Here is a 24,576-nt window from a genome sequence, read left to right on the forward strand (position 1 = left end):
GGCTTCTCTTGACGTGCTAGGTGTTTGCTTGGGAAGCTCTCCTTCAACTCTTCCCTCCCCTAGCTTTCTCCCCCTCCCAGTTATTCTGCTCTGTATACACTAAAAGGGGTGCCTGACATTTGACGTCAGGTCCCAGTGAGAAGCCAGGCGGGCGACACGAAACCCACAGGCCTTGATTTACTCACTGTCCTGTTTTATCCTAAACCAAGCTTTTCGCAGCAGTTCTGTAGCCATTGGTAGTGAAACAATGTCCCAAATTCAAGATCTGTTGCTTGGTGAAGTAGAAAGAAGCAAAAACATTGTTGAAACAGTAGGGATTTATAAGGCAAGAAACAATGAAAATAATACCACATTTAATTGAAAAACAGGTGAACTGTAAGTCAAGTGGCTTTTTGAAAAGACAGCCCTAGCCAGTATCCTAGCGGTTAGAGCGTCGGTCTGAGGACTGAAGGGTCCTAGGTCTGATTCCAGCCAAGGGCATGTACCTCAGTTGCAGGCTCCAGCCCAGGTGGGGCACGTGTGGGCGGCAACCAGCCAATGTCTGTCTGTCTGTCTTTCTCTCCCCCTCCCTTCCAATCTCTCTAGAAAAATCAATGGAAAAAATATCCTCAGGTGAGGATTAACAACAACAAAAACAAACAAACAAATAAACAAAAAAGTGGCATTTAGTTCCAACTTGCATTGACTGTATAGAGAAGTTGCTTTAAATGCTTTCAATAGAACCCCACTGGAACCTGAGCGTTAGAGTGTACAGAATTACCAAATAGAAGGTATCCCAGCATTTCCATAGTAATAGGGATCTCAGGGGAGATCTTGTGAATAGAGCTGACAGCACAGATTCAGCATGTTCTCTGAATACTTTACCCTCAGGCCCCTAAACTCAAGGGGAAACTATAGAATTTTCTTTTATATAGAAAAGAAGCATAAAGATATATAGTCAAAATAACACAGGACTAGGTAACTACTGCATTTTAGTTTGGGCTCTGAGATTTTAAACAAATAATTTAGTATTTCCAGGTTTTAATTTGCTCATCTGTAAAAATGAAGAAATAATTCTTATGTCATAGAATATCTTGAGTGATTAAAATAAAAATATTTGATATCAAAATGTTATAATGTGGATGCCCTGGCCGGTTTGCTCAGTGGTTGGAGCATCAGCCCATGGACCCAAGGGTCTTGGGTTTGATTTCCGGTCAAGGGCATGTTCCTCGGTTGCAGGCTTGATCTCCGGCCCAGCTGGGGTGCAAGCGGGAGGCAACCAATCAATGTGTCTCTCTTGCATCGATGTTTCTCTCTCTCTTTCCACCTTCTCCCTCCCCTCCACTCTCTCTAAAAAAAAAGGCAATGGAAAAAATATCCTCTGGTGAGGATTAAAAAAAAAAAAATTTATAAAGTGAAAAAAGAAAGGAAAAAATTGTTGAGGACTCAATATATGCCAGGCACTATAGTTACAGCTGGGGCTCTGAAGAGTTCCATGATTCTACCACAATAAATTTTAAATCAAATCTTTAATAAAAATGCTTTTAATTAAATTTAAATAGTCCATATTTCACTGTAAAAGAAACTCTCTTCATTTTAATACATTTTTAAGGCTTACTATTACAAAATCTCAAAAACAGAGTAAGTCAACAGTGGAAAATAAAAATACTTTCTATAAATATTTCCTTCCAAATGTGTCTTTTGTTGGCACACTAATAATTCATAACAAAAATAATCTGAAAAACAGTTTATATTTTTTCAAAATACTTTTCATTTAGCTATAATGAGTTAAATAAGCACACAATTTAAAATTTAACAATAGAAAAGTCAGACAAATTGTTATATTTCTACTGTTTAAAGACTATTTTATGGATAAAGAGTAAACAATTTGGTACAATATTTTAAAACATTCTGTAGACCAAACTTCCTCAAACAGAAATTTAATCCAAAATATTACCATAGGTGGGGTGGATTAATACATTAGAATATGCTGAAAGGGCACTCAATTTTCCCTAAAAATAAAATTCAGTAAAATCAAGAAAATAATTAAATATTATAGATTATAAGCTTCAGCTGTTAAAATGAGGAAACCAAGAACCACATATTTTCTAGTAACAGCATATGTAATCTTCATATTTACTTTCAGGAGAAGTCTTATTAAAGTATAAATATCGTAAGAGTTTAACAAATGTTTCAATAATGTATTTTGCTATTCGACACACACATATACATACAAATATTTAGGAAGAATCCACATCATCTTCTGGTTATAGGTGACAAAAAAATCTGACAAGGCCACAGTCTTTTGTTTGACCTTATATAGAAATAACTTGAAAATAGTTCAGACAAATTTTTAATCATTTTGGTATATAATTGGCTCAGATTTTATTTTCAATAATTTTTTATAATTTCTTTTTAGGAAGATTAGCTAGTTATGAGAAAAAATAAGTAATTTAAAATTAATACTTGATACTTAAGAGCGTAGTTAGGATATACTCAGCATATATATGTATTTATAAAAATAAATACCTAAGCAATAATAGATATTTTCTTTCTTAAATGAGGTAGATAAGTTAAAATATTCTAGAACATGATGGGAACATAAAAAAAAATAGCAATCAGCAGTTCAGCCTGTATAAATCAGACAGCTGGAGAGTTTTTTATTTTTAACATATATACCATATTTTTCAAGTACAAGGCCTCTGAAATACATTTCTACTTTCCAAAAGCTTGCTAAATTGAAATTCAAGTTTTTCATTTACTTAATCATTATTTAATCTACCTAGGGAATTTTGCTATTCAGACCAAAGACACTTGCAAGTAAACCAAGATTACTAATTTTTTCATTTTTTTTATGTTCAAGTGGTAGTTTCCCTTTACATACCTCATACAGTAAAATACATCAGGAAAAGGTATTACTCTTCAGATGTTATAAAATAAATAATCATTTAGGTGATAAAGAGTTAATAAAAATTTCGAGGTCTGCTAAAGAATTATGAAGCCCATCATTCATATCTTGACTTCTAAGAAAATTTTTAAGAGTATCTAAAGCAGTTATTGCCTCATTTTTGGATGGTACAGGAAGTTCATTTCCCAGAGATCCACCATCATCCTCTTCATCGGAAGTATAAAATCCAGTTTCATCCGATTTACTTTCTTTGGTCAACACCTCATCACCATTTGGTGCCACTTCACATGTCTCCAAGTCATCGTCCAGGGCGGCATACTCTTCTATAGATAAACCTTCAGGAAATTCTACCCCCGCTGCTTGGGCATGGGCAACCAAATCAAGACCAGTGTCGGTCTCTGAATTTGTCTTATCACTTTCTCCCTGTTGAGATTTGAATCCTGCCTCTTTGTAGCTCTTAACAATAGTCTCTGGGGTTACAGCCCTCCAACAGAGATGCAATGTATCAACTGCATCTAATAGGGAAAACGTAAATTCTTTGCTGCCTTCAACAGAACTTAAAAATTTCTTGATAAGACAGTGCCGATATTTGATTTTAAGGCTTTTAATAACACCTTGTTTCATAGCTATAAATTTGGAAGACAAACATGATGGAAAAAATGCTAACTCAATGGACTTTAGGTTCTTTACCTCTGGATGTGCAGGAAAAGAATCAACAAAAATCACAACTCTTCGCTGCTGGGCTTGAAATTTCTCATCGAGTTTCCGCATCCACTGTTCAAATACATCTGAGGTCATCCATGCCATTCTGTTAGCTTCATAATACACAGGCAATGATTTTATACCTTTGAAACAGTGTGGATTTCTGTTTTTCCCAATGATGAGCAAAGGAAGTTTCTCTGAGCCATCCATGTTTGTCCCAACTACCAGGGTTATTCTGTCCTTGCACAGCTTTCCAATTGAGCATGTTTCTCCTTTAAATGCAAATGTATTTGTAGGTAACATTCGATAAAGCAGCCCAGTCTCTTTTATATTAAAAACATTTTTAGGATGATAATCATTTAAATAATAAGGAAGTATATTTTGCTGCCAAACAGTTGAAGGGTCTACTGATACACCTGTAGCTTCTACAGGTTGAGCTCTGAATACTAAACCATACCTGGATTTAAAGCGATCCAGCCAACCATTACTGCACTTAAAATCATTATGTCCCAGTTTCTGGGCAAAATCATTAGCTTTTAGGCGCAACATTGGACCATTAACTGGTACATTTAGACACTGAGCAATTCGATACCATCTCATTAATGCCTCTTCCAGATCTGTGTAAAAAGCAGTTCTCAGTCTCTTTCTCTTTGGATCAAATCTCAGAGATTCAAAGGCTTCTAGAACTTTGTCTTTATTCTTCATAATGGAAGACAATGAATTTTTCTTTATTCCATATTCAGCTGCAATCTCTGCTTTTTTCTTTCCACTTTCTACTGCGTTTATAATGTCGATCTTCTCTTCAATGGATAGACTTTTCTTTTTTTTCACTGTTGCAGGGAGAGTTGAGGCATCTACGGAAGCTTCTGCCATCTCAACCAGTGCTTATTCAGAGATTTCTCCTCTTCCTGGGGTCTGTTTCCTTAATTAAATGTCTTTTCCAGTGTGACACAAATTGTTGCTTTCTTTCCCACTTTATATGTTAAAAGTTGGTACGTGTATAATAGTCTTATTCCTCAGGAAATTGATGACTAAATATATATATTTAAAAGGATCTAAATAAGAAAAATGTTATATGTAGCTAGAATGGTTTAGAAAAGAAACCTCCTTCCCAGGACCTTATGTAGCTCAGTTTATAGTTTATTCAGAGTTCCAGAAGTCAAGCTAAAATAGAAATCTCATTATGTCAAACCTGTCCAGTCCTGTTGATATATTTTTGGAACTTCAATCCTTTAAGACGATCCATTTTATCCATTTGTACATTCAGCCTCCTATTAATTCTCCACAGAAGGCCTCAAGAGATAAGAACAAATAGCATTCAGAAATTTTCATGCAAAATGTTACCCATTAATTTTCAAGTCTCTTCAAGGTAGAGAAGAAAACAGTAGAATCCTTCTAGGGTTTGACAGTGTATCTTCTGCCTCTTGAAAATGTAAAAACAAACAAAACAGCATTTTTAGCAATGATATGTCAACTGAATATTAAAAAAATATTTATGCTAATCGGTTATGCCTTTAATAATAAAAAAGAATAGGAACATGTTTCTGAAAATACAATAACCAAAGCAGGAGAAATGCTTACCTTCTGAAGGGCCTCTGTAAAAAGCTCTCTGGCTCTGCTCTGTGCATTTGAATTTTCACTTGCCTTTGAATGCTTTGTAATATATACTTCTGAAATAAACCAGACAAATTTAATCTGTTTTGAAAACGTGGGCTTACCAAAATTAAAGAACTAAAAATGATGCTGGATATATCTTTGGTGGCTATTTTTTACATGAAGTCACAGACTGCCCCTCTGACTTCTCTAAAAGAAACATAGACAGCAGTCACAAGGTCCAACTTTTAATAGCACATGAGAGACAGTGTCTCCTTTATAGGAATCTGGTAGAAAATGCTTCACTGAAAATTAAATCAAGTGATTTCATCACATAGTTTAAAAATCGAAATCTAATTCTATCTAAATGTGTAAAAACCTCCTAACTTTTGTATCAATTTGACACATTAGCTAGATGCACAGAAGCCAGCAATGCTTGACAAAATGCATAGGAATAGAAAAATTATTAAGAGTATATAAGAAAAAGACCTAGACTAAGAGAAAGCGTGACCCTGGGTTGTAGCCTCTCCACTTCCTTATCTGTAAAATAAAGGGCTTATCATAGTGTAAAGATATGGGCTTTGGTGCCAGACACACCTGAATTGACAAGCGACTGCCACTTAGTACTTATGTGATCTTGGGTACTTTACTTAAGTATTTGACCTCAATTTTCTTACTTGTAAAATAGAGGTTAACTATAGCACCTGCCTCATAGGATTATTGCACATTCAGTGGGATTCAATGAGCTAGTATAAAGCTCTTAGCAGAATAGTTAGCACCTTACAAGGTGTTCAATACATGCTTTGTGATGATCTCATCATTTTTCTCATCTCTCTAGTGTCCCTTTCGTTGTGTCAGTCTATAAACTTCAGAGATTTTATAATATAGGGGTAGGTAAAAGTAGGTTTACAGTTTCACATGGAAAAAGACAAATAATACAAATAAATAATATAATAATTAATAATAATACAAGAATAAACTGTAAACCTACTTTTGCCCACCTCTGTATATACGGAAAGCCAAGTTTCTTGAAACAAACAGTACTGAAGCTACAGGCTTTAGGCTAATCTGATGTGTGGCGTTACTGCTGTGTGAAATACTGTGGGTGCGCCATCCCTCTAGTTTTTCTTGCTGTCCTCCCAGGTTTCAAGATGACACTTGCATTTTTTTTTGGACAAAATTTTTTGAAAAAACTTTTTGTCAGAATTCCTTTGCCTTTCTTGTCCAAATCAAAGAAGTAATTTTTATCATAGGAATTACAACCAGTGAAGGAGTTTACTGTTGTTACTGCAAGAAAGATCTTGGTTATAATTATGATAGCCTAGGCTTTAGATTCCAAACTGCTTTACTTCCTATATTCCAAAAAAACTCAGCAGGAAAGTAAAACTGGATTTCAAAGCTCATACAGTTATAATGTGGTTGAGTACAGTCTGGAATCCAGGCTTTCTAATGTCAAGTCTACCATTCTTTTCACTATATTACAGTGTCCTTGAATCACACTGGTGTGGCCCCCTCTGATAACAATTACACATTCTATGCCCTCAGCACCAAGCCAAGTCAGTATTTCCAATGCCTATCCAAACCTAACAACAACAACAACAACAAAAGCAGTATCAGACCTCCATAGAAGAATAGGCCATTATGCATTCTGTGAACACAAGCAGCAACCAAGGGAGGGATAACCTTTCTAACTAAATAAGATTTGACTATTCAACTGAAAATAAAAATTTTGCTTATACATGGGATCTCCTGTATGTTTTTGTGCAATTTCCTATAAATCTACAATTATTTCAAAGTAAAAATTTAAAAATATCTTGCTCTTATTAGGAAGATACCAGCCTTCAAAAATTGAGATGGCAAGAATCAATTTTTAAGACACTACCAAGCAAAATGACTCTTTAATCTCCCAACTTCTCTCACTTCTTCCTTTCTTCTTTTCTTTTGTCCTTCTACCTTATTTCACTTGTCAGAAAAAAACCCTATTATCTCAAATCACAAGGATTACAGGAAAAGTAATTTGAATTTCCTTCCTTACCCCATCCTGAATAAAGCAATATAATATACATAATCAGAGATTACCGGTTATCTTGATCAAATTGAAAAGTGACATGTTTATTTAGGAAGATGTTAGTTATTTTTTCTGATAGGTAATAGTATATATTTCCTTCTAAAACAATAGCCAAAGCTACAATTTTCCCTGGTAAGATACACTATATCTTTATTCCTGAAATAACTGCATTTCAAATGCTGAATCAGACAAGCTAGACTTTTTCCCTAGAAAAGAATAAGACACCTACTGCCTAATCAACAAAGCTGACACTTTCCCTTCTCCCACATTATTACGTCTGGGAGACTGGCAGCAGCTAATATTTCTCAGAAGTACTCATTCTCTCAGTTAAGCTCATTAATCATTCTATGCCTTGAAAATATTACAGCAGAGAAATGCTGTACTATGTGTTGGGGACTATTTTCTCTATGTGAACAATAAAGCCAACTAAAGAATAAAAATAGGTATTCACTAAAAAAGACTTACTAACTGAACCCCAAATAAAGAAACGTAAATCTTCTTTCAAAATAGGAGATACCTTTTTGTTTTTGTTTTGCCTGTCAGAATGGTAGTATCTAGTGTTTGCCAGAATGCAGTAACATAGGTTATTAGGAGGCACATAAATTGGTATAAAGTTTATGGAGGGCAAATTAGCAATATGATACAAAAACCTTAAAAATGTGCATAACTTTTATTCAGCAAGTCCATACCTGGGATTTACTCTCCCCAAATAATTACAGATTTAAAAATAATCTAGCCTATAAATGTATTCATTTTCTATTGCTGCATAACAAAATTATCCCACATTTAGTGGCTTAAAACAACAGCCATTTATTATCTCACAAGTTCTGTAGGTCAGAGTCCAGGTGAGCTCTACTGGGTCCTCTGCTTAGGGTCTCACAAGGCAGAAATCAAGAGGCCAGTCATGTGGGACTCTTATCTGGAGGCTCTGGGGAAGAACTGGCTTCCAAGCTCATTCGGGTTATTTGCAGAATTCAACTCCTTGTGGGTGTAGGACTGAGGTCCTTGTTTTTTGTTAGCTGTCAACATGCTCTCAGCTCCTGGAGGCCTATGTCAGGTGCTTGCCTGTGGCCCTCTTCATTTCAGCAACAGAGAACCTTCCTCATGTCAAATCTCTCTCATGATTCCAATCTCTCTGACTTTGTCTGTTTCCACCAACAGGAGAAAACTCTCTGCTCTTAGAAGGCCCATGTAATCAGTTCAGGTCCACCCAGATTATTATCTCCCTTTTGATTAACTCAAACTCAACTGATTAGTAACCTTAATTACATCTGCAAAATCTTTTTTGCATATAACAAATCATGGGAATGATATCCTATCATGTTCACAGGGGAGGGAATTATACAAGGTGATGATCATTGGAAATTATCTTAGAATTCAACCACACTATAATATTCCTCACTTTGTTTTATAATTATAGACAAGACTAAAAATAACCTGAATGTGCAACCAAAAGGATTAGATACAAGTAAATTAAGAAAAATCTATATGTTAAAATACTACTAACAGAGTTACTAAAGGAGAAAATTTAATGATATGAGGAAAATTTCATACTATATTAAGTAAAAAAAGCAAAATACAAAACTGTATGCCAGCAAATACAACATATACTGAAAGTTGCATGAGGCCAGAGGCTCATGGCTATTCCTACAGTGCTTAGTGATTAGCAAACAGAAGGTTCTCAATAATGATTTGTTAAATAAATGAAGAAAAAATATATATAGTACGCATAAAAAAAAGATATTAACCAAAATGTTGAATGTTAACTCTAGGTAATGGAATTATAATAAGTTCAGGTTTTTTCTGTTTGTAGTTAAAACAAAGTCTACTCTTCTGTTCTACTCATTCTACTATTCATGGGCTCCTTTAAGTGTTCCATTAATCAGTAAATTCTAATAAAGAACTTGTTTCCAGAGAATTGTACCATGCAATCAGTAACTATCTCTCCATGAAAAGGGAACTGCTAATAAGAGTGATAAAAGTATTACAACATTACCAGGATTCCCCTAGAAGAGATCTGAAGGTAGCACCTTCCCCGTTCTGTTGGGGAAATAATATTGATAAGCAGTATACAATATTCATCACCTAAAGCAAAGAGAAAAGGTCATATTCACACTTACTTCATTCAGAAAGGAATCATGATAATATCCTTTAACCTATGCCTCCTTTCCTTCTGGTCAATAAATGAAAGATAGGCTGCCAGACTTCCTCACAAGCCAAATGAAAACATGGTGCCTGATTTTTTTGAAAGCTGAATAATAGCCAATAAAAGTGCAAAGATAAATAAGTAGAAAATCTCCCTGTCATAAGCATATATGGCAGGCAGCTATTTCCTTTTTCTTACCACTCCAAACATAATTACCAACTGAGAGAAAAGCAGTTATCCATGCTTCCTAAAAATGGACAAGTAGAATTCCCCAAGCCCTAGCAGAGGGGAGGGAGAGAGAGGAGGAGGAGGGGCAGGAGGAGGGTGGGAGGGACCGAGGGGAGAAAGGAAGTAAAAGGAAAGAAAGAAAAGGGAGGCAGGGAGTGGGGGAGGTAAGAAAGAAATATAGGAAGGAAGGGAAAAAGGAAGAAAGGAGGGAGGGGAGAAAGAGGGAGGAACAAATGTCTCCATCTAAGTAGGGTTAGGTTTGAAATAAGATCTTTCAGTTAGTATGAAAAATTTTCCCCAAATCCAAAGAATACTTGTTACTGCTCCCTTTACCCAAAGAAAGTGCATAGAATTTCACTGTTTTCCATCACCAGCTAAAGCGGCTACCAGTATTTTCTTCAAGCCAACTTGTATTCTGGTTTCCCTTGGGGCAGCAGAAATCACTGGGAAGATTAACCCTGTACATAGCCTTGCACACTATGCATGAGGACTAATCATGCAAAGCATCAGAATCACACTAGACTAAAAAGTAACTAACATGATTAACAGCCATCTCCACTAAGCAGAAGTCAGCGTTAGTTCCAAGCGGTTCCAAGTCCATCAGAATCCCTATCAAAACCCTCAGCAGCTTCCAAGGACACCGTCCAGCTAAGGACAAATAACTAAAGCCAAGGGTCCACCTTTCTAATATAAGAAAAACCTGAGTGTGACAGACTAATAGACTAACTGTAATGAAGCTCTATGTCCCCAAACTCAAGACAGCTAGCAGGAATCCTTCAGGCAGCAGCCGGCTCAAACAGTTAAGCACACGTCCGTCCAGCGCCACCTGCACTGCAGGCGCCTCCTCCTAGGCCCGCTGTGGAACCCTCAGGACACTCGTACTCAGCTACTCAGTTCCATTCGGTTCCTGCACAGTAAGAGCAGAAATGATTCTAATTGGGGCCCTTTTCCTATAATTGAGAAGACTAACAGGATGGCTTTGAACAGAAAAGCCCGTAGTAAGCTACAGAACTTAAGTTACAGTTGGAGTGAATTGGCATATATATTTATATATATTTGCTTTTTTAAGAACAGAGCCACTTCCGGCAAGGGCCCTTTCTATACAAATTGATGTTTTGGGATTTCAGTACTGTTTCTGTTAGAGGAAGATGTTCTGGGGAGCTCAGAAAATACTGTTATTTTACCCTCGAAGCATTTGTGGTGCCGTGGGTACTAATTCACGGATAGGGGAAGGTATCTGTACAGGGGTACGCTGCTCACGGGAGCGCCCCAGAAAGTTGCAGGGGCAGAGCCTGCCTTTGGCTCCAGGTTACTGAACCTATCTTGCTAGCTGACGGGACAGGGAAAGGCGGGCGAGAAGCACGGGGTAAGGAGGGATGAACCCCACGGGGCGCACTGTCGGTTTCCCTTCGCACTTCTACAGGCGAAATGGCCGTAAAAAGGAGCAGCCACGGCTGTGAACGGAAAAGCAGCCCCGAGCCGTGACCGGGAGCCGCGCGGATGAATCGCCCGTGTGTACAGTGTGGGAACGCGCCCCCGGCCAGCCCAGCACCGCCGCGCGCCAGGCGCCCTCCGCGCGGGCCGGGCCGGGGCCGGGGCCGGGGCCGGGGCCGGGGCCGGGGCCGGGGCCGGGGCGAGTGTCCCGGGTACAGTTCGGGGCCTCCAGCCGGGAAACGACGAAGGGCTCTGAGAAAAGGGGTTGTCCAGCGGCATCTGCAGACAGGGCGGTGATCGACTTAAGGAACGGCGCGAGCGAAGAAAGGAGAAATCGGTCGTAGGGATAAAGACAGAGGCGCGGGAAAGAGAAGCGTCGGGGACCCGCGGCCAGCGAGCGAGCAGAGCGGAATTCCAGTGGTCAGAGCGACGGAGCCGGCGACGGGGCTCCGCGTGCGGGCGTGGGCGGGCTGCTCTCCCCGCGGGGGGCGTGAGTGACGTGGCGGGAGGGGCTCTCCCCGGCGCCGAGGAAGCTGGGGGGAGGCGCCCGCATCCCATCTGCTCCCTAACCCGCTATCCCCTCCACCTTCCCACCCGCCGCGGGACTGGAACAGCCTCCGTGCTCTCCCGCTTCTGAGAATGAAGCTTGGGCTCTCCGGTGATCTGCGTGGCGGTGAGCTACGGCCACCTCCACCCTCCCGCCGCCGGCTCACCGTCTGTAGGGGGGACGCCTAACGCGTGAGGCTGGGGTGTGTGAGTGAGAAAGGGACGCTGAGGGCTCCTGGAGACCTCCGACCAGTCAAGATGAGGCTCGCGCGCCCTTCCGCAAGCTCCCAGCTCTGGCAGGTGCCTCGGAAGCCGGGCACACACCCCTCTGTGATCCCGCGGAAGCCAGAAAATTACCCGGGCAACCGCACCGGCGGAGCCCCGGATGTGGTTGCTAAGGCCGCAGCGGGAGGGGCGGGGCCAGCCTCTCCGGGAAAGGGGCGGAGGGGGCTTCGGGGGTGGTGCGCTGGCACCATAGAGACGTGGCTCGGCCGGGCGAGATTGAGAGAGAGAGGCCATCCAGAGCCAAAGACAGCGCTGCTTCCGGTTTCCTCACTTCCGGCCCCGCTGCTCTTCTTGTTGGTGTCGAAGGCCGAACTGGGAGGTCCCGGGTCTGTTTCCTCGGCGGTTGGTCAGTGAGGGGCTGTGACAGCTGCATTAGCAGCCCGCCCCCGAGGAGCCGAGGTGCGTGGGGGGAGGAGAAGAAGGAAAAGGCCCAAGTTGCTTTTCCGCTCACTTTTTCCAAGTATTGAGACGATTCCAGAGAGCAGCTGCAGGGATCATCCTCGACGTGAGACCTGCCGGGCTCCCAGCGGACAGGTGAGGGCGGAGCTGGCCCACCTGGAAGGAGGCGGGGAAGGCTAGTCTGAGGGGTTGGCTGTGGCGGACACGTTGACTTTGGGGTTCCGGACTTTTTCACAAGGCACTTCTATCCTTAGTCTTTCCATATCTGCCCAAGTATTCGGCCTTTGGTTTCTTACCCTTCGTTCCTACTGACCCCGAGTGTGTCCCCCGAAACAGCCGGTGTAGAGGGAGGGCGGCCCTTCCAAGGTGGCACCTTCTTGGCATTGCATGCATTGCGTGGGAAAAGGGGTTGCAGGATCCAGGTCTTTCTCGATTGAGTCTCAGAGTTGGCCACCTTCAGGTTCGGTGTCCAGCCTTTACTTCGTTCCCCTCCCTGCATCCTCCACGTCCTCTCTCCCGCAGTGAGAGGCAGGGAGACAGTGATAGTCCCTCCGAGAGGTACTTTGGACAGTGGTGCAGAGGGAGGAGCCTTGCTTACGTGGGAACGTCCGAGGAATGCTGGAGTTTGGGAAGGAAGTTGTGCTGTCGTCTTCTCGTCCGTTCCACTTTGCCAAATAACTACTGTTTACGTGTCTAGGAAAAGGAAAGAGGTTTTTGTTTTGTTTTTTTAAAGAACAGTCTGTAGATGCTTTTTCCTTTTATTTTATTATTTCATCCTTTGCTTTGTTCTTATCTCTCTCTTGAGCCCTTTGATCTCAAAAAGTGTAATTTACACTTCTTGCAAATCCTTTAGCCACCCCCTTTGAGGATTTCTGTTCCCCCTCCCTTAGTTTTCTCCTAAAGTATATAATTTCTCTAACTCGGTTCTTATTTTATAAGGAAAATTGGAAGATTTGTAAGAATTTTCATAAACTTGTGCTTTCACCTTGCAAGGGTTTGTTCACCTTGCAAGGTGAAGTTAATTAACTTCATTGGCATGGAAACGTGCACCAGAATTGGTTACTTTAAATCAGCCCTGTGTTGAGGCTGCAGAAATTGGCCATTTAATTGCTGCTATCTCAGTGATTATAACACAATATGTTAGTACTGTTTTAGTTACACTTTTTTTCCCATTTGTCCTGTTTGTTTTCCTTGCTAGACATGGCCAACACCCTCTTCCTACTACTATGTCTCACACTCATTATCTGAGAAAATAGAAAGTATTTCTAATCTTATTTTATTTTCTGGATTAAAAATCTCTGCCTCACTTTCATTCTTTTTAAAATTATCTTAATCCTGGCTTAAGTCTTAGGATCCATCTTTTATGAGGTTTGTGACTCAGCTGCAACTCTGAAGTTATGTGCAAAGTTTTGTTTGAATGCATTTTGGGTAGGGGAGGGGGAAGAATCTATTCTTTTTATCAAATTCTGAAAGGAGATAGAGAACCTCGGGATGGTGTATGTGTATGTGTATGTATATTAAAATATATATATGCACACATACATATATATATATGAAATGTATATATGAGATATATAACCTCCAGATATATAATCATGTCTTAGTGTCTTGTTGAAGTTAATATAAACTTTTTTTGTGGGGCTGTTATTTTTCAACTTGTAAATACTGTAGCTTGTTTGGGGAGAGTAGAGTGCTGAGATTCTAGCTTTATACTGAAATCTCTCTACTTCAAAACGTCAGTGTTTCTAAATTCCTTCCTACACCTAGAGAAGGAAGGAAGACTGCTTACTTTATAGTTCCTGATTTGTGGTTTTGAGGTTTCTTTTTAGGGATAGCTGTTTGTGGCCAGTGCTGTGGAAATCCGTGGACTTATAAATTAATGTGTTTATTAGTTTTTAAATACATATTAAATATCACCAACCTACTAGGATGTTTCAATAGTATGGTCTATAACTTTCATTATGTTGCTGCTTATCTTAACATCCCCTTTCCCACTGTTCTATATTAGGTATATAATGATGTTCTCTCTTGTGAAGAAGTTAGTAACCTTCCAAACTTAATGTAAGTTTAGAGTGCATATTTGAACTTAATTGATTTGGTTGTGAAGTGTTTGTTGATCAAGGATTTAAGTTCTAAATGTTTGACACTTGTTTCATAGACTGTTGGAACTTGAAGAGACCTATACAGTTCATCATAGTCTATATACAGTAACCAGTTTCTTCTGCTCACAAAATAAAATAATTTTCCTTCTGTCTAACATCCTCACTTGGGGAGGAGCAGAAAACATAACTTTATAAAGAGTAAATTATGCTAAATTAGTTTCCTTCTAATCTAATGACGAAGTCAGAAGATAGATTATATCTAACACCATAGCAACAATTAACATTCATTTACTTACTGTGTGCCAGGCATTATGCTAAGTGCTTTACATGATTATCTCATCTAATCCTCACAGCAACCTTATAAGGTAGCTAAAATTCCCATTTTTATAGATGAAGAAACTAAGTGATTACTAATGAAACCAAATGATTGACAGAAGCTAAAGTAATCTGTTCAGAGTCACACAAGTGGAGCCAGGATTGAACATAGATTGTCTTGCTCTAGTTTGTGAGTTCTTAGCTAGTGCTCTAGACTGCTTCTACCATGTATTCTTTACACCTTTTTTGGCCTTAGTTGGAAGTATCTCACCTGATTTTCTATCAGACATTAAGAAAAGAAGATCTTTTATTAATCTACAGTGGATGAACACCTGGTTGAATGTCATACCACAAAACAGGACAAAAAGAAATAAATTTGGAGTGTTATTTGGTAGACTTTTCCTGTGAGGACGGATATAAATCTCTCTGTGTATGTATTATGATGTATGAGGAATAGAAAAATGTGAAAATAAAGATTTTAAGTAATAAATAAACTCAACATTGTGAGAGTCTAGAAGTGTAAATATATTCCAGAACGATAAATTTGGGATAGAGTAAGGAATGAGTTCAGGATGGAGGAAGGAGTAAATTCAACACAAAGTTTAAGGTAATATGGCTAGAGATGAAAAACTGTATGTACAGACTGGGAAGAGTAGTTCTATATAATATGAAAGATGATGACTTAGGGGCAATGACAGTCTAAAAGTCAGATATGCACCAGCATTGGTTCTAGGATGTATGAAAAATACTATGAAACAAAAGAATCTGAAAATATTCTTATCTTTGGTCTCTACTAGCTTTAGGCAGTCATAGAAGCCACTGAATAGCTCTTGCAGATTATCAGCCATTTTCTACAAGACAAAAGTATATGTTTTCTTTCCTTGATTCCTTTTCTCTTTCTCTCCTCTATCTTATTATGTATCCCTTTCTCCTCCATTACTTCTAGGCCTTTGTCTAGGATGGCTACAGGCAGGTGTTGCTGGAAACTGCTCAAATCTTTTGTGAAAATATAGCAATATCTTTGCCATATTCTTACCAAAGAATTTTTATTTTGTTTCATTTTTGTATGTCTATATAGCATTTGGCTAGCAGCTCCTTGATGGTCAGGCTGATCCTCTTTTATCTTTTGGGAAACTGTGACACACTGTCTTTGGAGCAGGATCATAAGAACAGCAGAGATTAGTGGTGAATCCCAAATCATCCAGGGGAGGGAGTAAGTTGGCCAACTAATTTCTGCTAACATGAGATAGTGTTTTAGAGCAAGTTTTCCAGATTTTTCTGCATCGTGGCACACATGGAAAATGATTACAGTATATATTTATGACAAACTATAGCCAGGCCCTCCCTGGCTCCCTGAAGGCTGAGGGGGCGGGGAGAGTGGGTCAGTATTTCAGCACATCTGTAGTCCATTTTTGGCACACTGGTTGGAAGGAAAGCTTTGCCCTAGAAAAGAATATGTTACTCTTTGTTTAATACCTTCTGTTTATTTAGCATATAATGATTTACAAAGCACTTTCACATATATACTCATTTTTATTCCAGTTATGTCAAGTAGATAGAGCAGATAACATTACCATGTTAGAAATGAAGAAACTGAGATTTTAGATCAAGTGCTTTATATGAGGTCACATACCTAATAAGGGATGGGTCAGGAATTCAAATCCCAGGTGAAAAGAGTCCTTGGGGGCATGCAGTGGCATGTGACTTTCAGGATGGCCAGGACCCTATATGTTTTGTTTCAAAGTGCTACCTTCAGCATCTAGGGCAGCTCTAGGCACATAGAAGTCCATAATAGTTGTCATTTATTGAGGGCTACTCCGGCTAGGCGTTATGCTTTATAAATGCTACCTGTGTATTAGGAATTCTTATTTTCTGTTAACCAGTGAAGAAACAGGTATAGAAACCAGCAGGAATAATTAGTCCAAGATCACTCAAGAAGTAAAAGGAGAGCTTCACGACTCTTTTCACTATAGTGACTAAATGATTTCAGGACATTGCAGGGTAGAGATTGGATTCTAATTAAAGTGTGTGACATTGGTGACAAGAGGGTGATGGTGAAAGGGAGATAGGCAACGGAACTGTTAAATGTTTATTTTTAGCAGTTTTGAGGGAGAGTTCTGGAGATGAAGCTGCCTAACAGGATTTCCAAGGTGTTTTAGAATGGGGAGGGGTAGAAGCAAAATGTGTTAAAACTCAGAGAGTAGCTTGAATCAGTGGTGCTACAGGTACTACTAATACTCACAAAAGGGTTAAAAATGCAGATCCTCTTAATATATGGCTAATGTTATTTGTAGATTATTTCTTAAAGGTAGGTTTACAGATTATTTTTATCTTCCTCTTTTTGCATTTCACAGTTTTTCTATATGACATATTAATTATACAAGTAATATATATTCTTGAAATAAAAATTCAAGTAATATAATAAGCAGATGGAATGAAAATTTCTACTTCTCTAATCCCTCTAGCCCCGACACCCAGTCTTAGTTAATTCACAAGGTAGTTGTTGGGGATTAGATGAACTACACAAGGAAGCACTAAACCCATGCTAATATCATGTGGCTATTTAAATTAGTTAAAAATAGGATTTTAAAAACTCAGTTCCTTGTCACACAAGGCACATTTCATGTGCTCAATAGCCACATGTGGCTCATGGCTACTTTATTGGACAGTGCAAATATAGATCATTTCCAATAACATGGGCCAGTCATGCTAAAACTTTAAAATACTATACAATTAGTGACATAGTTACTATACTATTGAACCAAGATTTTAAAAAAATACCTGTCTAGCAGTTTTTGTTTTAGCTGATAAAATATTGCCATGTTCTCTCTCAACTTTTTGTTTTAATACAGATGGTCGAAGTCTAATGTTTTCTTGGATATTTGGGGATTGTAGTTAACTGCTTTTCTAGGATGAAGATGTGAGCTTTTCCATGAACATGATGAGTGTTTTCTATTCCCTTTGAGCTCTAGACCTGTATATCTGGCTTTGTAGTTGGCACTTTCTTGAATATAGTAAAGGTATCTCAAATACAATATTTCCAAAACTAAACTGATTTCCCTCTTACTGCCCCCCCAAACCTTCTGTTTGTCCTCCTTTTCTGTTCCTTATTTCATTGAACAGACTCCACTATCTTTCCAGGTGTAAAATCCAGACAACTAGGAGTGATCCTTAATAACACTCTCACCCTGATATATCCAGTGTGTTAGATTTTATTAATCTCTTGAATCTGTCTCCTTCTTCCCATTTCTACTGCTACCACTTCATTTTGTTACCATCGTCTTGCCTGAAAGCCTCCAGTCCTGTCTACCTACTTCTGTTTGGGCGCTTTCTAATCCGTTATTCATCCTGAAGGCACAGTGACTTATTTCGAAACACATCTGATTGGCACTCTCCACTCCTCTTTTTATGGCTTCCCATTGCTTCTAGGGTAAAATGAAACTCCTTAACAGTGCTTAGCCCTCTGAGCCTCATCTTTTACCATGTTCTGCCTAACTTTCTTTTTTTTTCTTTCTTTCTTTTTTTTTATAATTTTTATTTTTGTTTAAAGTATTACAGATGTCCCTTTTTCTCCCCAATGACCCTTTCCCCCCTGTTCCTTCCCCCTTCCCAGTCCCTCTCCCCTGCCTAACTTTCCACGTCAACCAAGCTGACTTTGTTTTAGCCTTTGTAACTGCCTTGCTCCTTACCTTTACAAGGCCTTTCCTTACACACGCTTTTCTCCCTGTCTAGACCACTCTTTCTTTACTTTACCTTCATGCCTCATCTGAGTTTTGCTTCCTTAGGGAATACTGTAACCTTCTAGATTAGGTAGTAACATCATACATTTACCACAGTTGCAATTTACATTTATTTGTGTGATTATATGATTGTCTTTCTCTTCCACTGCCTCCAAACTCCATGAAAACAGGAACCACATCTTTTTTTTCTTTTTTTAAAGATTTTGTATTGATTTTTAGAGAGAGAGGAAGGGAGAGGGGGAGAAAGAGAAAGAGAAAGAGAAAGAGAAACATCATTATGAGAATGAAACATTGATTGGCCGCTTCCTGCACGCCCCCCACTGTTGATCTAGCCCCAAACCCTGGGCATGTGCCTTGACCTGGCAGCGAACCAGCAACCTTTTTGTGCCCGGGACAGTGCCCGACCAACTGAGCCATACTGGCCAGGGTGGGACCATATCTTATTTATTTTTTATTTTTTAAAAATATATCTTTATTGACTTCAGGGAGAGGAAAGGAGAGGGAGAGAGAGATAGAAACATCAATGATGAGAGAGTCATTGATCAGCTGCAGCCCACAACCTGGGCATGTGCCCTGACCGGGAATCGAACCCTGATCGCCTGGATCCTAGGTCGACGCTCAACTGCTGAGCCACGCCCGGCCGGGCCTTATTTTCTTTTTTGACTTAGAATTGAATCCCTAAGACCTAGCTCAGTGCCTGACACCTAAATATTGATTGAATTTCCAAGTTGATGTTACTAAAGATTTCAGTTCATGGATTTTTGCAATATAGGAATTTGAATATTAATATTTATAAATATAGTAGTTAATATAGTCATAGTTAAACTGCCAGTTATACTGGGTTTTTTCCCAAGTGTATGAAAGCAAATTAGTATTTTAATAATGTAAACTTATTAATTATTGAAAATTAATTATTATAAAATATAGCACAGTATTCTTAGATTATTTTATAATAAACTCATATTTTAGATCAGTTTTAGATTTACAGAATTATTACAGAAGTAGTATAGAGGTTCCTACATACACCATGCCCAGTTTCCCCTGTTAATAACATGTTACATTGGTATGGAACATTTGTCACAATTCATGAACCACTATTTATACATTATTATTCACTAACATATGCTCAGATTACCTCAGTTTTTTCCTAATGTTCCTATTCTGGTATCCCATCCAGGATACCACATTACATTTAGTTGTTATGTGTCCTCTTGGTTTTAAGACGCCTGGTTTTTGATGAAAACTTGATAGTTTTGAGGACTGCAGGACAGGTATTATGTAGACTGTCCCTCATTTGGGATTTGTCTGATGTTTTTCTCATGATTAGACTGGGCAGTGCATTTTTGGAGGAGGACAACAGAAGTCAAGTGCCATTCTCATATCAAGAGTAAATACTGTTGCCTGGCCAGGCGTGGCTCAGCAGTTGAGCATCGACTTAGGATCCAGAAGATCACGTTTCGATCCTGTTCAGGGCACATGCCTGGGTTGCAGGCTCATCCCCAGTTGGGGGTGTGCAGGAGGCAGCCGATCAATGACGACTCTCTCATCATTGATGTTTCTCTCTCTCTCCCTCTCCCTTCCCCAATCTGAAATCAATAAAAGATATGTTTTAAATAAATAAATACTGTCAATATTTCTTAGCACTGTTGATGTTAACCTTGATCACCTGGCCTGAGATACTGTTTGTCAAGTTTGTCCCTTGTAAAGTTATTTTTTTCCTCTCCTCTTTTTGCATGTTGTGCTTTTATAAGAAAGTCACTATAGGAAATGCACATTAAGCAGTGGGGAGTTCTACCTCTTAACAGTGTAGTAGTATATAAACTTTTATGATTTTTTTCTAGAGAGGAGATTTGCCTCTTTCCCCCCACTTATTAAATTATTCAGTCATTTATATATCAGTACTGACTCATGGATATTTATTTTGTACTTTGAGGTATAATCCAGTACTACTTTACTTATTTTGTTGCTCAAACTGTTCCAGCTTTGGCCACTGGGAGTTCTTTCAGTTGGTTCCTCTATTCCTTTGACATATCCCCATCATTGTGAGTTTTTGTTGTTGTTTTATTTTTTTTAAGCACCTTTTTACTTTCTGGCACTACAAGATGCTCCAGGCTCATCTTGTATATTTCCTGCTCCAGTCCGAGAATCAGCCAATTCTCCAAGGAGCATTGCTCGTCCCCTTTATTGAAGAATGATATTAGAAACTAAAATCTGGGCACTATATGTGCTTATTATTGTTGGGGTTACTTCTAAGGAAATCTAAACTAACTCATGTATATACATATCTATAAATATTTCTATATGTAACTATATGTATATTAACCTATATTCTTAGATTATTTACCCTGAGCTTTTTTACATTGAAAAAAATTACCTGTGGATATTGAGGGGTTTATTTTAAATGGTTTTGGGAATTTAGTAACAGAATTAAAGCAGTTCTCCAGTTCACTTGGTTCTTGGTTGGCTTCACTGCTAATGTTCTGGAATTTAGCTAGCCATCTATGAAGAACGAGGCCACCGGACACTGAATAATTTAGAGTTCATTTGCAGCTAGCTTTCTTTCAGGGAGTAATTTAGTTTTAAGAGTCTTATCATTTTACTTCTCATTAGTTTCTTTGTAACACAATCTGAGTGGGAAAATAAAAAGACTTCTCCAAACAGTTAATTTATTAGTTACTTGGTTAAAAGATGGTAATGATGGTAGGGATGGGAATGGTTGAATATTAGGTTAATTTTTAAATTGTTTCCCACTACTATATGTAATTGAGAATTATCTATATTTTGCTAAAGCTTTCTGCTTTTGAGCTATCTAGACTGATGTGTTTATCTTAATGAGCAACCTGAACTTAATTTATCACTATCTAAAAGGACTTATAGGTGTCTAGCCTTAGAATCAACCACTTCTGCTTAAAAGCTGTGGTCCCTTTTATTGGGTGAATGGTGTGTAGAGGCCAAGGTCTGAGCACCAGGTATATACATTGTTACTGGGTATCACTGCTTCTAGGCCCTCTCAGTGAACTAAGCTAGGAAGACTATACATACAAGTGTGTGTATTATACACATACACACACATTAAAAACCATGAGTTTAACAGATAATTGATTCCAGTGCAACACCACAGGTTTTATTTTAGCATTTCTCTTTTTTTTATTTATATATTTTTTTCTCCAACAGTGAGAAATCTAGTTCTCTGTATCTATATGCTATTTACTTATTTGTTTAATTTTATTATCCACATAACGTAATTGCAAAATTATTAATCTATATCCCTGTGAAAACTTTTACTAATTATATTAACAGTATTTATGTACAATTATGAATACAGTATATATTAATAGATATTTTAAATTCTGTTTTATATCTAAAATGATTTTATCAAATTATTTTTTAATCATTGAGGTACATATTCTTACATTCTGCATATTTTTTCTGAATTTTTGGTTGTGTTCTCTTGTTATAATCCATAGATGCTCATATGTTTGTAGATAGTTTTGCAAAGCAAATTATGACTGAAGTAAATCAGTTATGTTGTGAAATATTTGTAAAGATATTGGTGAGGTGATACAGCTTTTAACTAAATCATTTAATGTGTTTAACACATTTAACTGTTAGGTATGTCTGACTGCAGCAGTGATACTACTACTCTTGGTGCATCTAAACCAGCCACAGAAGAAGTCAAGCCTAAATCTGAGGTGATTGGGTGGCATTTACACTGTTACTTAAAGTCAGCCCACCTCAATCAAAGTTTTAGACTGTCCAAACTGGCTTAGTTGGTCTAAACATGTGCCATTCTAAATAAACTCTTTTACACACATAGACACAGGAAAGGAGTGGGGGGGGGGGGGAGATTTCTTCATAATAGTAAGTAAGTTACCATTTGCTTTTCACATAAAAATGAACATAAAAGTTGGTGTCAAACTATAGTTTCTGGTTTAAATATGAAATGAGGTTTCTGTTGAAATAATAATAATTATAGGTTCACATTTGAGTTCATCTAATCTCATGTGCTATCTTTAGTTAGGTATGCATCAGAATTCAAATTTTGTTTGTTTGTTTTTTCAATACTGAGTTCTGGATTTCAGACTCACTAAACAATCTACAGTGATAAACATGGGGCCATGTGTATTTTTTCTTTTGGAAGTTCTACAGATGATTTTAATATATACCACCTAAGGACCATTGTTCTGGTTCATTAGAATAAAGAAAAATATATTAAGAAGTTAATTTTATATTGAAATCAAGTCACTAGATATTTTTTGATTACCTAATACTAGTAATACCTCTCATATTTAAAGTGCTTAAAGATGTACAGAGTCGCACTTTCATATTGTCCATCTTGATCCTTAGGACAATTTGGTATAATTCATTTAGGTAAGTAGAGCAATTATTATTTTCCCCATTTATTTGTTGAATAAGTTTCAGAGAGGCAGTGACTGACTTTTAGGAATTGGCAAGGCTGGAACACAGCATGGGGTCTTCTGACTCTAGTTGCAGTGTTTCTGAACCAATTTGCCATCTGTACATGTGGCACAATGCTGTGCACAGTATTTCTTCAATCAAGCCAAGACACTGTGTGTCAGTGTGACAAGCTTTAATATAGGATTTAGAGCTAGATAATTTATTTTTAGTCCAAAAGTCAAAGATGAGTTCTGGTTGGCAAATTATGTATTAACTTTGAAGGATTCAGCATTCTTTGTGATTTAAAATAGCTTGGCTTTTACCTTTTATCCAAGCAGTATTTAGTTCTGAGAAACTAGGGAATTATGTATACTGTATTTATCTTTACTCATGGATTTGATTTTTTGCTGGTCAGATCTCTGAGTCAGTATTGTTGAGTGATGATCAATGGAAGTTTAATGCATGTGAGCTATAGGAAAGATTAGTGGCTGTTCTGCAGGGTGGGGCAAAAGTAGGTTTACAGTTGTGAGGACTCAAAACACAGTTTATTCTTATATTATTATTTATTAATTATTCTATTATTTTCCATAGGAACAACTATAAACCTACTTTTGCCCCACCTGTATTTATGGTTTACCACTGTGAGTTTTGTCTTTGTGAATGTCACTTGGATAGATGCTAAACTAGAAGTTTCCTGATGAATAGAGAGTTAAGCTTGGATGATGATGATCTGAAGGAAACTACTGCTAAGTGATTGTTGAAATTTGTCTGTAAATTAATGATAAAATTCACGTTAGGCATTCCCTGTGTGTTTAGCCATACTCAAATGTGCAGCATCCATAGGGAATACTTTTTTTAAAAAAAGACCAGGTGTACGAGTGTAGTATGAATTTATGCCCAAATTTAAAAGCATGATATGAGTTTACTGTTAAGTAGGAGTTAGGAATATTTTGTGACTTTAAAATTTTCCATTTATTATTATTCTAACTTAAATCTGCTTTTTTCAAAATCCATAATAAAAACATTTTTGGGGGTCATATTTGCTTATAAGAATTATTATTTTAATGTATTATAGCTCTGTATATATTTTGTCTATTCTCTTAATTTTAAATGTTCTATACATCAGAATTTTTAGCAATTCAGACTAATCCTAGCAAGCTTTTCACATCACTGGTGGTCAATTTGATGAATGAATTAATTTTCACTCTACTAGTGTAAGTGATCTGGATATTGTATTTTTAGGAATAGAATAAGATGACTTGGGTGATAGTTTTCATTTTCTTAAAAGCAAAACAAAACAACAACAAGAACTCCAGCATTTTGAACTGAGCCAAAAACATCATCAACCCTAAACAAGAAGAGACTTAAAGTTCATCTAGGTTCTGTAAAGTGGATTGCCTTGCTTATGGTCACTTAGCTCGTTAATTGCAGAACCCAGGGTGGTTTCCTAACTCTCGCAGTCAAATGCTGTTTCCATTAAAATGTCTATCTCATCAGTGACCATAAAAATGCTTTCTTCTTCTACATGTTGTGTTTTTGTTTTTTTATGAAATCAGGTTTTTTTCTTTTTGAATTGAAAACAGAAAAAACATGATCTTGGCTTACTTTGCACTCCAGTCCAATTTTGATTAGAGCAGATACAGGTAGATTTTGTTCTTTGTATTTTTAATATTCAAACTTTATATCTTGAAATGTGTTTAAACTGCTGGTTCTATATCTGTAGAAGAAATAAT

General features: G+C 38.0%; 2 protein-coding genes across 4 annotated transcripts in view; one reads left to right on the plus strand and one right to left on the minus strand.

Annotated features, from left to right (window-relative positions):
• Positions 1-1,516: 1,516 nt before the first annotated feature.
• TIGD4 (tigger transposable element derived 4) lies at positions 1,517-11,971 on the minus strand. 2 transcript variants are annotated; one of them, XM_081134095.1, is made up of 3 exons: positions 11,772-11,971; positions 5,171-5,259; positions 1,517-5,012 (listed from the first exon to the last, which is right to left on the minus strand). In XM_081134095.1, exon 3 carries the CDS (start codon positions 4,460-4,462, stop codon positions 2,924-2,926), a length of 1,539 nt encoding a protein of 512 aa, XP_080990221.1. In that variant the 5' UTR covers positions 4,463-5,012; positions 5,171-5,259; positions 11,772-11,971; the 3' UTR covers positions 1,517-2,923. The 2 variants fall into 2 exon arrangements, with proteins under 2 accessions (XP_080990221.1, XP_080990222.1); XM_081134096.1 differs by lacking the exon at positions 11,772-11,971 and adding an exon at positions 9,247-9,290.
• Positions 11,972-12,075: 104 nt separating this feature from the next.
• The window catches only part of ARFIP1 (ARF interacting protein 1), a 77,123-nt gene continuing 64,622 nt past the window's right edge, over positions 12,076-24,576 (plus strand). The window contains exon 1 of one of the 2 annotated variants that reach the window (XM_081134097.1): positions 12,076-12,423. The gene's annotated coding sequence lies outside the window, so the exon portion shown is untranslated. The remainder of the gene's footprint in view (positions 12,424-24,576) is intronic. The other variant, XM_081134098.1, reaches the window with a different exon arrangement.

The sequence above is a fragment of the Miniopterus schreibersii genome (genome assembly GCF_964146895.1).
Source record: "Miniopterus schreibersii genome assembly, chromosome: 4".
Taxonomy (NCBI): Eukaryota; Metazoa; Chordata; class Mammalia; order Chiroptera; family Miniopteridae; genus Miniopterus; species Miniopterus schreibersii.